The sequence below is a fragment of the Fragaria vesca genome, linkage group LG6 (assembly GCF_000184155.1).
Source record: "Fragaria vesca subsp. vesca linkage group LG6, FraVesHawaii_1.0, whole genome shotgun sequence".
In the NCBI taxonomy this organism is placed as follows: Eukaryota; Viridiplantae; Streptophyta; class Magnoliopsida; order Rosales; family Rosaceae; genus Fragaria; species Fragaria vesca.
Genome location: NC_020496.1, coordinates 22,421,865 through 22,437,056, shown reverse-complemented (window position 1 = coordinate 22,437,056; position 15,192 = coordinate 22,421,865). Strand labels below are relative to the sequence as shown.

General features: G+C 37.3%; 2 protein-coding genes and 1 non-coding gene across 3 annotated transcripts; 2 read left to right on the top strand and 1 right to left on the bottom strand.

Moving 5' to 3' along the window:
• Window positions 1-981: 981 nt before the first annotated feature.
• On the top strand, window positions 982-4,083 carry LOC101306745 (receptor-like protein 12-like). Its single transcript, XM_004305620.1, has one exon. The coding sequence runs from the start codon at window positions 982-984 to the stop codon at window positions 3,958-3,960; it is 2,979 nt and encodes a 992-aa protein (XP_004305668.1). The 3' UTR covers window positions 3,961-4,083.
• Window positions 4,084-6,161: 2,078 nt separating this feature from the next.
• On the top strand, window positions 6,162-9,254 carry LOC101306453 (LRR receptor-like serine/threonine-protein kinase FLS2-like). The gene is made up of 2 exons (XM_004305619.1): window positions 6,162-8,445; window positions 8,581-9,254. The coding sequence occupies exons 1-2, from the start codon at window positions 6,162-6,164 to the stop codon at window positions 9,252-9,254; spliced, it is 2,958 nt and encodes a 985-aa protein (XP_004305667.1).
• Window positions 9,255-13,527: 4,273 nt separating this feature from the next.
• On the bottom strand, window positions 13,528-14,460 carry LOC101305862. The gene is made up of 2 exons (XR_184979.1): window positions 14,380-14,460; window positions 13,528-13,919 (listed from the first exon to the last, which is right to left on the bottom strand). It is a non-coding gene; the product is annotated as an uncharacterized LOC101305862 (transcript).
• Window positions 14,461-15,192: the final 732 nt, after the last annotated feature.

Below are 15,192 nucleotides of genomic sequence, written 5' to 3'. Positions count from 1 at the left end.
GAATATTTTTAGCGAGAATTTTCGGATTGAGAAATTATTTACAATTTATACTTATTAATTAAATCTCGTTTATAATTATGGATTTGATAATATTTTGACGTGTGAGACACGTCATCGAGTTTTATTTTAAAATTTCTTATGATAATTTCCAAGTACGGTTGGGAATCGTACCATTCGTATGATCTTGGGGAAGCTTTATGGATTTAAGTGATTTCGTATATTTTTAGTCACCATATTATAGGGTCGCTTTTATTCATTACTAGCTAGCTTTATTAGCGGTCCTCACCATAGGTGAGTCGAGCATTTAACGTGTGATGCTATTATAGCCTAGGAGGCACCGATATTATTATTTATTGTTAGCTAGCTTACTAGCGGTCCTCACCATAGGTGAGTTGAGCGCTTAGCGTGGGACGCTAATATAGCCTGGGAGGCACAGACCCGAGCCTTGGAGGCTCTTCTTACATGGTGATATATCTTCTCCTCGTTTTATTTTTCTCAGTTATGTAATTGATTAACCAGCGGGGCTGGTTTGTCTATTTTTATGGAATTCTGGATTTAAAGTTATTTAGATTATCAAAGTTGCGTGCAGTTAAGTTTGAAAAGTTGAAACGTGAGAAAATATATAAATTATGTATTTGTTAAATTATTTAATGTTGAAACGTGAGAAAATATATAAATTATGTATTTGTTAAATTATTTAATTTATTTTGCAGACAATGCACCCGGTCATATGAGGTGAGGCCCATCATCAAATGAATTAGACCTTTGCATGTCATTGTAAATTTCCTGAAGACTTTGGCTTCTAGTATACCATCCCAGCTCATGAAAGAAACTCTGTTCTTTGTGTATTAAGAGAGTTTCAGTTCTCTGTTATGTGAAACCCACAAAACCTACATACATACATACACTTCCAGATAATTTTTCATGGGATCGTCCTGGTGCGATTTCTTTCCTCTGTGTTATTTTACACTTGTGTTGCTCATGAATGCTGCAGTCTGTTTCTCTTTTGTACAGACGCAGGCACTTTGCCATGATGATGAGCGCTCTGCCTTGTTGCAATTCAAAGCTAGTTTCACTATAGACAAGTCTGCTTCCCAAGATCCCTTTGCTTTCCCAAAAGTTGCATCCTGGGGTAGGTTAGCAGGAGATACTCAAAGGAATAATTGTTGTTCATGGGATGGTGTTGAATGCAACGACAACTCTGGCCATGTTATTGGGCTTGACCTTGCCAGCAGTTATCTTCATGGTTCCATCAGTTCCAACAGCAGTCTTTTTCAACTTGTTCACCTGCAGAGCCTTGACCTCTCTGATAATAACTTCAGCTTCTCTCAAATTCCATCCAGGTTAGGCCATGCTCTTACTAGTCTAACATATCTCAACCTTTCAATGTCTTCATTTTCTGGCCAAATTCCTTCAGAAATGTCATATCTATCCAACCTATCTACACTTCATCTGTCATCAAGTTCCTGGTCTCCTCTCAAACTGCCCAACTTCAGATGCCTAATTCAAAATTTGACCAGCATAAAACAACTTCATCTTAGTTCGGTAGAAATGGACTCCACCGTGCCTAATACATTTGTGAATCTGTCTTCTCTCACATCTCTCCGTCTTCAGGCATGTAAACTGAAGGGGCAATTCCCAGCAGGCATTTTCAACCTACCAAACTTGCAAGTACTTGATTTGGCCAATAACTTTGATCTAACCGGTTATTTTCCTGATGACCTTAACAAGAGCAGCCCCTTGAAGATATTGAATTTGCAGGCAACCGATTTTTCTGGTCATATACCTGCTTCATTAGGAGACCTTCGTGCCTTAAACTTGTTGAACATACGATCCTGTAACTTTTATCCCTATGTTCCATCTTCACTTTCCAACCTCACCCAGCTCAATTTCCTTGATCTTTCTTCCTTTTATGACTATGCTTATCTACCAGACATTTTAACAATTCATGCTTTCAGTAACCACGTTTCAGATTCCTGGTCTTGGTTTCGAAAGCTAACCAAACTTAACCACTTGGCCCTTGATACTACCCACTTAAAGGGAGATTTGCCATGTTCTTTGGCTAATCTGACTCAACTTTTGGTACTAGACTTGGACCAGAATGAGATCACTGGTGAAATCCCATGTTGTTTGGCTAAACTGAAACAACTTTCAAAATTAAGCTTGGGCTACAATCAAATAACTGGTCAAATCCCATCCTGCCTTGTGCAGTTGACCCAGTTAACTTTGTTAGACATACGATTCAACAATCTGCAAGGAGCAATTCCCAGGTCACTATTCAAGCTGAGGAATCTTAAACATATTTACCTCCACTCAAATGACTTGAGAGGGTCTGTTGTATTGGATGAGTTTTCCAAGCTGGAGAAATTGAGGGGACTTCGTTTGTCGCTCAACAAGTTCTCTGTGCAGATCAAAACTGGGTTTAATGCTATTGCTCCAAAGCTTGAAGTACTAGGTTTGGGTTCATGCAACATAAAAGAGTTTCCGGAGTTCTTGAAATACCCTAATGTACTGGAGGATCTAGATCTATCTAACAACAATCTTCATGGCCAAATACCAAAATGGATGTGGAATTCAACTAGTGAAACTTTGAGGTTTCTCAACCTCTCTCACAACCACTTAAATGGATTTGAAGAAAATCCGGTCATTATTCCATGGCATGGGTTATACTCTTTACAGCTCGACTCTAACATGTTACAAGGATCACTGCCCATTCCATCGCCATTGATATCATACTATTCTGTTTCAAACAATGAATACGCAGGAGAAATTCCAGTGACATTCTGCAACACAAGGCCACTATGTATTCTTGACTTGTCTAACAACAACCTCAATGGCAAGATTCCACAATGTTTTGAGAATCTCAGATTTCTTCAGTTACTGAAACTACAGAACAATTCCTTTCACGGTGATATTCCGCAAATAGGTTTGAAAAGATGCTTGTGGTTAAGAGGGATTGACATGAGTTATAATCAGCTACAAGGGAAGCTACCAAGATCAATTGGCAATTGTTCTAAGTTAATGTTTCTAAATTTGGGAAATAATCAGATCAGTGATACTTTCCCGTCTTGGTTAGGAAAGCTTCAAAAATTGAAAGTTCTCATGCTGCGGTCTAATGCATTTCATGGTATCATTGGGAAGCCTACAAGTACCAATGAGTTCCCTGAGCTGTCCATCATTGATTTATCCAGCAATGATTTTTCAGGTATATTGCCCTCCAACTACATAGAGAACTGGAATGCCATGAAATCTGTTGATGCAAACAAGGAAATATACGTCCAATCCATGTTCTTCTTCGGCACGTATTTACAAACATTCTACTATGATTACCCGATTACAGTTTTCAGCAAAGGGGTTGAATTGAAGTATATCAAGACCCCTTATCTTATGAGACTCATAGACCTCTCAAGTAACAGATTTGTAGGAGAGATTCCAGGTATCATTGGGAACCTAAGAGGGCTTAATCTGCTTAATCTTTGCAACAACACTCTCACTGGTCCCATCCCCTCTTCTTTTGGGAACTTGATTGCTCTGGAATCATTGGATCTCTCCCAAAATCAGCTCTCAGGAAAGATTCCCATTGATCTGGCACAACTGACATTCCTTGCATACTTTAATGTATCCAACAATCGTCTTTATGGTCCTATCCCACAAGGTCAACAGTTTGATACATTCCAAGAGGATATGTACCAAGGAAACTCAGGTTTGTGTGGAAAACCTTTGTCAAAGAAATGTAAAAATTCTGAGAGCTTTGAAGAAGACGAAGACTCTGGGTTTCAAGTTCAGCTTGATTGGTTTATGGTTCTGCCAGGAGTTGTTACTGGTCTAATAGTTGGAGTGATTGGGGGGAACTTTTGGACAGCCAGGAAGCATGAGTGGTTTGTGGATACATTCAGCAGGAGGAGAAGGCAGGCTGAACGTACACGACTGAGGAGAGAACAGAGACCTTGGTCATATTAACCATAAATACAATGCTGCTTTGTGTATCTAGATGTTCAAGACCAATATTCACGTTGTTGTGCTGTGCCTTGTGTTATATTTTCTAAACAGGATTGTGTGGTTACTAATAAAATCTGGTTGAATATGTGTACCACTGTCTTCAGTACTTATTGTTTGTATATCTTATCTTTAAGGTAATAGGTGTATATAGCTTCTGTTTCTCTGAGTTAAGCATTATTCAGTACCACCGTGTTTCCAATTTTTCACTCCAACATTTGACAATGCCACCTAAACATAATCTTAGATTACATTAAGGTGTCTGAAACTCTGAATAAACAACAACAGATCTCTGATTTGAGCATAATTCAGTACTCACAAAATCCCTATATGGTACTTAAACTAAATCCCTATATAATACTCGACTAAATCAGAATACCATGTTGTTCTTGTGCATTACCTTATATTTTCTGGTGTATTCGTTTCTTAGGTTTGTATATTTTTTAGCGGACTAGAAGCCTGATGTAGTTTCTATGTTGTATGCATAACCTATCAAACCTTGAAGCATAAGCTATTTAACAACTATCTGTTTTTAGAATTCTAAACATAAATCTGATACATGTTCTTGAGACCATGAAAAAGTAGGTCTGACCCCTTTGAATTGAGCAATGAGCATAAATAGAAAAATAAAAAATTTGGGAATCTAGTCATACTTACCTACTGTGCTGTATCATACAAATAGAAACTGGGATTTCAATTTAGGACAGTAACAAGCAGAGACATTTAAGTTCCATGATCAACTATGGGCCTTTAAAATCATTTTTAACCATACGGTATCTGAACACTGAGATGAAATTATGCAGTAACATGGAACTAGTACTAATCTTGATAAAGGCAGATTGAGAAGGAAGAAGTGCAAAATTAACGAGGTCCATCTCTGCTTCACTGCATCAAAGCAAAAAAGTAAAATTTGATTGATTTTGGAATGCTTTCAAGATCTAACGCACTTGGGAATCACGTTTTGATCTGATCAAAGAACCCACGGAGTTAACTATAACCCGGATTTATTACCTGATAAACATGGTACTTAAATTTCTCCACTGGTAGTCTTTGGGCCTCAGACTTCTGTTTGGACTGATTTGTTCATTTTGGGCCCGTTTCTTCATCGCTCTATTAAGCTTGCATTAAGGGCAAAGAGAGTAAAACAGCAAAACAAAGATAGTCAGGCCCATATTGAACATGAAAAAGGGATATGAAGGCTCATGACTAACCTTGACGAAGACCAAGGATACCAAAATGGTCTGCAATGAGCTCCGGTCGGTTTCACTGGGCAACAAGGGAGCAGTAGCTATGTCAATGCATTCCAGATGGACTAGAAGCAGCAGCAAAAAAGGAAATTTAATAACTTGATTATGATAGGAAAATCACTAATTTTGGAATGCTTGAAGTTTCTTAAGTGGGTGAGGATTGCACCTATAATGCAGATTCATTATCTAAGTTTCAAAACTAAGTTGTCAAGTCCAGCAACAATGTTGAAAGTGTTATCTTTGCACATCTACATGTGCTTGTTGCTTATTTTTCAACAACTTCTATTCAGATTGGTGAGAACTATAATAGAGAGATGGACCCAATACAAAGCAAACAAAACTTGTATTCAACTAAGAGAAAAGACATGCTTACCTAAGTCACATAGAATATTCAATATTGACTTGACTATAAGAATGCATTATTGGAATTTTCAATTTAGTAAATGGAAACTGTATGAACAGAATAACAAACAACAGAACTAGCAGAAACTAGCCTGAGACACCATGACAATTGTTCAAGACCTATTGTCATTGTCAATGTCATTATAAGTTACCTGAAGATTGAGAAAATTATCAATTTGGTGGTTTTTCAGATGGCCACCACAGTTCATATGAGAATGCATTTAATATAAAATGAGAAAATCAAAGCTTTCAGCATGACTAGCTAGTCACACAACAATAGATAGTAGAAGACGAAGAAAGGTAGCTCGTCATGCTGCAAAGTTTGATTTTTCATTGTCTATTTATTGTATTCTCATTCATGGACTGTATTGGTCAAGATAACAGAATTTTAAAAACCTATATACATACATAAACCTCTATAAAGGTTACTGTTGTAAAAATTCTTATATATGAAGCACCAGATTGCTTTTGATTTGAAACCCATGAACCTACATACACACTTTTCAAAGAACGCCAATGGCATCATCCTGCTGGTGTAAATTCTTAGCTCTGCTTTATTTTGCGTTATTATTGTTCAGTAATCCTACATGCAGTACTTCTTTTGTGCAGAGGCAGACGCTTTGCCGCGAAGAGGAGCGCTCTGCCTTACTGCAATTCAAGGCTAGTCTCAAGACAAACATGACTGCTTCTAGTGATCCCCTTGCTTATCCAAAGGTTGCATCTTGGGACAGGCCCGAAGGTGATCCTCAAAGGAGTAATTGTTGTTCTTGGGATGGTATTGAATGCAATGAGGAATCTGGCCATGTTATTGGCCTTGACCTTGGCAGCAGCTGCCTTCATGGTTCCATCAACTCCAGTAGTAGTCTGTTTCAACTTGTTAGGTTGCAGAGGCTTGATCTCTCTGACAATAACTTCAACTTCTCTGAAATACCATCCAGGTTAGGCCATGATCTTACGAGTCTAACATATCTCAACCTTTCAATGTCTTCATTTTCTGGACAAATTCCATTAGAAATTTCATATCTATCAAAACTGTCTACCCTTGATCTGTCTTCAAGTTCCTGGCCTCCTCTCAAACTGCCCAACTTCAGAAGCCTAACTCAAAATTTGACCAGCATAAAACAACTTCATCTTCGTTTGGTAGAGATAGCCTCCACAGTGCCTAGCTCATTGGTGAATCTGTCTTCTCTGACATCTCTTCGTCTTCAAGCATGTAACTTGGAGGGAAACTTCCCGGTAGGCATTTTCCACCTACCAAACTTGCAAGTACTTGACTTGGCCTATAACAACAATCTAACCGGTTATTTTCCTGAGGACCTTAACATGAGCAGCCCCTTGAAGATATTGAATCTGCCGTCAACCAATTTCTCTGGTCATCTACCTGATTCAATCGGAAACCTTCGTGCCTTAAATTTGCTGAATATATCATCCTGTCACTTTTATCCCCATGTTCCATCTTCACTTTCCAACCTTACCCAGCTCAATCTTCTTGATCTTTCTTCCTTTTATGACTATAGTTATCGACCTTACCTTCCATCAATCCATACTTTCAGTGGCCAAGCTTCAGATTCCTGGTCAGGGATAGGAAAGCTGACCAAACTCTACAACTTGGTTCTTCAGGATACCAACTTAAGGGGAGATTTGCCATCTTCTTTGGCTAATCTGACTCAACTTTTGGAATTAGACTTGAGCCAGAATCAATTAAGTGGTGAAATCCCATGCTTCTTGGCAAATCTGACACAACTTACAAAATTACGATTGGGCTACAATCAAATAAGTGGTCAAATCCCTTCTTGCCTAGAGCAGTTGAACCAATTGACATTATTAGACTTACGATCCAACCATCTTCAAGGAACCATCCCCAGGTCACTTTTCCAGCTTACAAGTCTTGAATATATATTCCTCAACTCAAATAACTTGAGTGGAAATGTTGAATTCGATGACTTTTCCAAGCTAAAAAAGTTGAGGGGACTTCGTTTGTCGCTCAACAAGTTATCTGTGCAGATCAAAACTGGATTTACTGCTATTCCTCCAAAGATTAATTTACTAGAATTGGGTTCATGCAATTTAACAGAGTTTCCAGAATTTTTGAAATACACTAGTGAACTGATGCATCTAGATCTATCTGACAACAATCTTCATGGCCAAATACCAAAATGGATGTGGAATTCTACTAGTGAATCATTGAGATACCTCAACCTCTCTCATAACCACTTAACTGGATTTGAAGAAAATCCCGTCATTATTCCATGGAATCAGTTAAGCTCCTTACAGCTAGACTCTAATATGTTACAAGGATCACTGCCAGTTCCAGTGCCGTCAATTGCGGTCTATTCTATTTCAAACAATGGATACACGGGAGAAATTCCAGCAACATTCTGCAATGCGGGGACCCTGAATATTCTTGATTTATCTAACAACAACCTGAATGGCATGATTCCCCAATGCTTTGAGAATTTTGGAGCTCTTCAGATATTGAAACTGCGGAACAATTCTTTTCATGGGGATATTCCTCAAATATGTTTAAACACAAGTATGGAGTTAGCCGCTATTGACTTGAGTTATAATCAGCTACAGGGGAAGCTACCAAGATCAATTGCCAATTGTCCTCGGTTGATGTTTCTTAATTTGGGAAATAATCAGATCAGTGATACATTCCCATCTTGGTTAGGAGTGCTTCAACAATTAAGAGTTCTCATATTGCGGTCTAATGCATTTCATGGCATAATTGGAAAGCCTACAAGTGGCATTGAGTTCCCTTTGCTGTCCATTGTTGATTTATCTAGCAACAATTTTTCAGGTACGTTGCCCTCCGACTACTTAGAGAACTGGAATGCCATGAAATCTGTTGATGAAAACGAGCAAATATATGTCCAATCCGCTATCATCTTCGGTATGTATCCTGACACGTTTCGCTATGATTACCCGATTACAGTTTTTAACAAAGGTGTTGAACTGAAGTACTTCAAGACCCCTTATCTTCTGAGACTCATAGACCTCTCAAGTAACAGATTTGAAGGACAGATTCCGGCTCTCATTGGGAATCTAAGAGCGCTTCATTTGCTCAATCTTTCCAACAACACGCTCACTGGTCCCATCCCCTCTTCTTTTGGGAACTTGACTGCTGTTGAATCGTTGGATCTCTCCCAAAATCAGCTCTCAGGAAAGATTCCCAGTGATCTAGCACAACTGACATTCCTTGCATACTTTAATGTATCCCACAATCTTCTTTATGGTCCTATCCCACAAGGTCGACAGTTTGATACATTCCAAGAGAATATGTACCAAGGAAACTCAGGTTTATGTGGAAAACCTTTATCAAAGAAATGTGAAGATTCTGAGAGCGCAACACCACAAACACCAACTTTTGAACAAGAGGAAGACTCAGGATTTCAAATTGAACTAGATTGGTATGTGATTCTGCCAGGAGTTGTTACTGGTCTAATAGTTGGAGTGTGGTTGGAGAAAACTTTTGGACAGCCAAGAAGCATCACTGGTTTGTGGAGACATTTAGCAGGAGTTAGCCGAGAAGCACAAGGTGAGAGAGGGGAATCAGAACTTGGTCCTTATTTATTCCATGTATGTAGGTGCTCGGTTCATGAACATTAGCTTCATATTCATAGTGTTTAGAGCAGTATTGGGGCAAATATTATGTTTTTCTTATGTATTATATATGTTATGTATTCTGGCTTATGTGTTTGCTAGGTTTGTAACTTTGTATATATTGAGCAGACTAACAAGTCTGCCAGCTCTGGGGTAATGACTATATTTAACCTTCAAAATGTCTCGAGTATTTTTTGTTCAATATCTCCAATTAAAAAACCTCAAGGCATCAGCTGCCTAGCTGATATTTAACCAGATATAACAATATATTCTTACTATCCAACATAGCTGCTATCAAAAGAAAAGGAGACAGTTACATACCCTGCAAACTAGTGGTAATTTCATGATAGATGTCATTACTGTCTCTCTCAATAACTTCTTTTAAGACTAAATTGATTTTTTTATTTTGAGAGAATCAGAGAAGTCTCATAAAAGAAACCAATAAATCAAATGTTTTTATTTAAATTGCTGAGAATGATAACAGAAGCGAGAAGGACCCAAAGGAAGCAAATATATTCTATAACCAAGAGAAAACACCAACTTATATGAGTGCTTCTTTTTAAACTTCATTCACAAAGAAATAATATGATGAGAAGGGTGCGAAGATTATTTACGAAATTTCAACAAGAAAGAGATCGAAGAAATTTTGACTTCTAACTCAAAGTCTAAATCGACACACTGATGGAGCCAACTTATATGGATACTTGAATAGCATTGGGAATTTTACTTTACTAAATGCAAAATGTATAAACAAAATAATCAACAATTAAACTAGCAGAAGGTAGAGCAAGAACAAAAATTACTGTAAATTTTAGCTCAGGAAATGCCACAAAGCAGCTACTGCAAGGACAAAACAGTGCTACCACTTCACACATTGCATGAGCCAAATAATCAAAGTGATTCAAACATGGAATACTGGAAGAATGATCAAATACTGGCGGAATGATCAAGAGAGGAGCAATCTGGTCTAATCTACACCACATCAATTCAAACCCATCAAAATATCTTGTACTACCTATCTAGACTCCATATATACATTTTAAAGTTGATGTGTAGCACTATGTTACGCCACTCATCTAAAGATTTACACTCATCCATACTTGTATAAAAGACATACACATCATACAGTAAATATTGGAAATACAATACAAATTTTGAGTCCATTATTTTCTGATTTTCTATCATTTTCTATGTTTAATGTCAAATTTCATTCATTACAAACCAAACAAAAGGCAGCAGCAAGAAATTGTGCATGGAAATGACTCAAATGAGCACAAATAGAAAAGTGAAGAAATGAGGATATTCATTCTTACCTACTGTTCTGTATCACACACAAATAGAACTGGGACTTCAGTTCAGGTTGAAAACATGCAGAGAGATTTTAAGTTCGTGGATCAAATTTACACCTTGATTACAAGTTTTGAATCTTACTGTATCAGAACAGTGAAAGGAAATCAAGCCGGAACATGGAACTAGTACTAACCTTGATCAAGGCAGAGACAGAAGGAAGTGGTCTCTGCTTCACTGCATCAAAGCAAGAAATATAATTGTAAAACTTGATTGATTTGAGATTGTTTCAAGATTTAACGCAACTGCAAATCACATGCTGATCTGATCAAGAACCCACCAGGGTTTAACTTCTGATCGGATTTATTACCCGACAAACATGTAATTAAATTTCTAAATGGGTTAATGGGTGATCGAATTTGGGCCTCTGACTGGCCCCTTTCCTTTTGGACTTCTTTGTTTCATCTTGTGCTCGTTTGTTCTTCACAGCCCATCCATCACTTTTCTTTATGTATTAAGTGCCCACAAGTTTTGCTTCTATTCATACCTCTTAAAGTGTACACCACCTCTCATTTTTGAACATTTTAATATCCTAATTTAGAGAAAAATAACCTGGATTATTAAAAAAGAAAAAAAAAAAAACAACTGCCAGAATTTCTATTTGTGCTCATTTGAGTCATTTCCATGCATAATTTCTATGGTTTAGAGTTTAGGGTTTAGTAGGAAAGTAGGAACTTTGATGAAAAAAATATGATAAGAGGTCCAGGTGCCAAAGAGGTATGAATAGAAGCTCATTTTTGCAAATTACATAATTTCATAATTTATCCATAATCAAAAGATACATAAGTCAATCGTCGTCTTATATCAAAAATACTGACTACAAACGATCGAACTAACTAACAACTAACAAATGATCCACAATGCATACAACTAAGCAAAATAAAGTCGACAGCTATAACAATGTACTATTTCTCGTAATCTGCTTACACTCTCCAATGTCATGTACGTTGATCCACTCATGGAGGCAGCCAATAGTCACACCGGGAAGGAAAACGCTCAGACCTTGGTCATTTTGATCCATCTTTCGTATTGTTGTTTCAAGGGGATTGTACTCTATCCTTCAAGGTTAAATCAAGTTATTCAGAACTTGATGTGCATGCATGCAGCTATCTCTCTTATTCAGTCGTTCAGTTTTGTTCTAGAGACTTTAGTTAAGGCCCGAACAACTGGTTGTAAGTTCTAGACCAAAAATCTTTGATTTCTAGTGTGAGCTAGTTGTTTTAATTAAGTTCGTAGTAATGTTTTTTTTGGTCAGAATGTACTTGCATTTGGGAAAGGCATCCCATCAACCCAAAAACATTATGAACATATCACAATTTGGCATGCAAGAACTCAACTAACATATGGGTTCAAGCCGATTACCATGTGAGAGCTAGCAGTCACACCCCGTTGTTTCAAAATTTTACATCCTGTAAACCCATAGACATTCACAATCTGAACCTCAAAATGACTAGATTCTCGATATTATTTTGAGACTTTTTCAGAATTGCAATTAAAATCAGAGATGTAGGCTCTGTATCCCGCCCCTTCCGCACGTGCGTACACGCATGCAGCAAGGCTAGTGTATATGTATAAACAAAAGACCCAACAACCAAACTAGCAGAAACTAACGCAAGAACAAAATTAAAACTGAACAGATCCAAAAAAAAGAAACCAAACAAAAGGACAGCGTATGACACCATGCATAGTTGTTCAAGAGCTCCATGCCAAGACACTTCATTTTTCTTTTGGAGAAAAAGACACATTGATGTGTCGCGTAACCGGGGTCAAACAACTTCAATTTAATTACCCTGCAATCGTAGTAATATGGACAAATAGGGATCGTTCTAGCCGGGGAAACCAAAGAGCGATCGAAAGAAGAGAAACCAAACAATTTATAAACAAGTATTTACATATATACATCGAAATATTGGGGGTTTAAGATTGATTAATTCTAACAAATCACCTACTGAAAATTAAACCTAAGATTATACAAGTGATCAACATACTCATGCAACACATAACACGAAAAACCATCAAGAACACTTAACAACTTCATGCAAGGCCGGGCAGCAACGTTCAAATTATCCTAGACTCTAACCAATTCCGATTCTAATTAGAGCCTTTGCGGTTATCAAATTGTTAAGACTCCTCAAGTATTTAGAACCATCTTTGCGCTTGATCCTAAACATGAATGCTAACTCATTTAAAGACACGTTGCGTAGAGATTAAACAAGAAAACACTTTAGCACACGAGTCAATCGGAAACATGATCTAAGGCATGGCGTCACTCATCCTATTAGCATGCAAATTATCAGAATTATATCCGCCCTAAGTTAATAACAGAAACCAAGACAACTTTGCGTATGAATCGATCCAAAATTATTATGGTAGATGAAACCGCACCTTAAGGACAACCATGGTTGAGGCAGCCTCAAGGATTGATTTAGATGCACGAATTCATGACAATTAATCAATTAGAAATCAAAAACACATAAGAACATGCTACTGCCCCAAAACCTAAATCACGAAATCATCATATATTCAAGAAGTTATAAATCAAAACATAGAACAATCAAAGATCACAAAGAAATCCGAAAACCATGTTTGATAAATAAAACCAAAATCGAAAAGTATATTACAATAGAGTTCGAAACTATACAGAAAATAATACAAGAAGCCATGAGAAAATCACACTTTTACAACCTTGAAAGATTCGGCAAGTGTGGGGAAAATCAGTGGAAGGATGGAATGATTCTTATGGTTTGTGGTGGATGAATCGGCTAAGTAATTTTCTGTATAGGGTTTGGTAGAGTTTTGGCTATGTAATTGCAAGGGTAGAGATGATGTTTTTCTGTCCTTGAAGTCGTGCTTTATATAGAGGAAAAACCCTAGAGAAGTCGGCCACAAAGTTGAAACCAAGTTGGTTTAGGTTTCCTAGTTTTTCTCAATTCGGCAGAATGAACTCCGTCTAATGATTATGTCATAACTCCCTCTAGAAAATAGATATTAAGGTGATTCCAATTGATTTGGAAACTAGACTCCCGTAGCTCTCTGTCCATATTTAGCACGTTTTCTGATTCATTGTGAGCTGTCCTGGAGAGTCCGTTGAAGTTGAGAGACGTGCACAGGAATTTTCCCGAAATTAATCAGGGTTTTCAAGACTTGGATATTCCTTGATATTCTGCCGAATTTAGATCTTCTTCTCCATATTGGACTTGGTTTGGACCTCTCCTTTCATGGACTAGGCTTCGTGTATCAACTGCTTTGCTTCCCTAGGTTCATCAGGAACACTTCTCTCGGCAGGTAGTAGGTTACTCTGTTCATGACTCTTCTACATGTCACCTAAGTATCAGAGAAATTAAATCAATTTGTGACAATGTAAAAGCTTTACAGAATCATAAGAACATCTCTAAGGCTCCAAATCGGCTTTTGACAATTTTCTACACCGTTCCTCTATGTTTAACACGTTTTACGCACAACTCTACCAAAAACTTTCGACTCTACATTATAACTCTATTCTACGACAATAAGAGATAATCAAAGTACAAATGAAGGTAATAACATATTAAGAATGTCGCATTTTATGCTCCTATCACACACTATATGTGTAGAATCTAATTACATTTCAAATCTATCATATGGAATGAGGCCCATCATCATATTATAAAACGACCTGAGTGTGTCATTGTAAATTTCCTGAAGACTTGGTTTCTAGTTTCACATCCCAGCTCACGAAATAAGATCTGTTCTTTGTCTATAAAGGAGGGAAGTTCAAGTTCTCTGTTACGTGAAATCCACATACCTACATACGCATATACCAAGAAAACAGAATATTTCATGGGAAAGGGAATTGGCTCATCCTGGTGTGACTTGTATTCTGTGCATTATTCTATCCTCTTGTTATTCATGAATGCTGCATGCTGTTTTTCTTTTGCTCAGGTCCAAACACTTTGCCAAGATAATGAGCCGCTCTGCCTTGTTGCAATTCAAAGCTAGTTTTGCCATAGACAAGTCTGCTTCCCAAGATCCCTTTATAAGATCATAACAACATGATATATGAACACGTTATAATCTGCATAGTAATAGAGATACAAAGTATATATATATATATGTTTGATGAATAAGAGTATATAACTATGGCGTCCATCGTCTTCTTGCAAGGATTGGGAAAGACAAAGTCTTCTGCTCTCTCCAACTATGGTCTGTTCTATCTCTCAATGGGGCGAGATTACTTTACGAACATGTAGATTTTGGGAGAACAGGGACCTTGACTTATATAGGTGCTAGGTGACAAAATCCACCCATCATAGAGAATATGTCACTTACCATATGCACCTCCTTAGTAGTTAAGTCACTTGATTCCATACCTTTTAAGATATGTATAATATCTTTAGTTAGGCTCATAATCTATAATATTAATCACAATATCATAGTTACCGATTTACTGCATATATGGTCCTTTGTTTCATTTACAAGATATCACATAAATATTGTGTAAACTTTATTATTAGATGATATGTCCAATTAGGTTCTTACAATGCATTATTACATATTACAAGTTACTCATGCAGTAGGCAGAAAGTAATGCAAGTTAACTAGTTAATATCATATATAG

Bases quoted from the DNA above. Each gene is read 5' to 3' on its own strand.
- LOC101306745 (XM_004305620.1), top strand. From the start codon at position 982: ATGAATGCTGCAGTCTGTTTCTCTTTTGTACAGACGCAGGCACTTTGC.
- LOC101306453 (XM_004305619.1), top strand. From the start codon at position 6,162: ATGGCATCATCCTGCTGGTGTAAATTCTTAGCTCTGCTTTATTTTGCG. The intron at 8,446-8,580 runs GTACGTTGCCCT...ACCCGATTACAG, and splicing joins ATCTAGCAACAATTTTTCAG to TTTTTAACAAAGGTGTTGAA.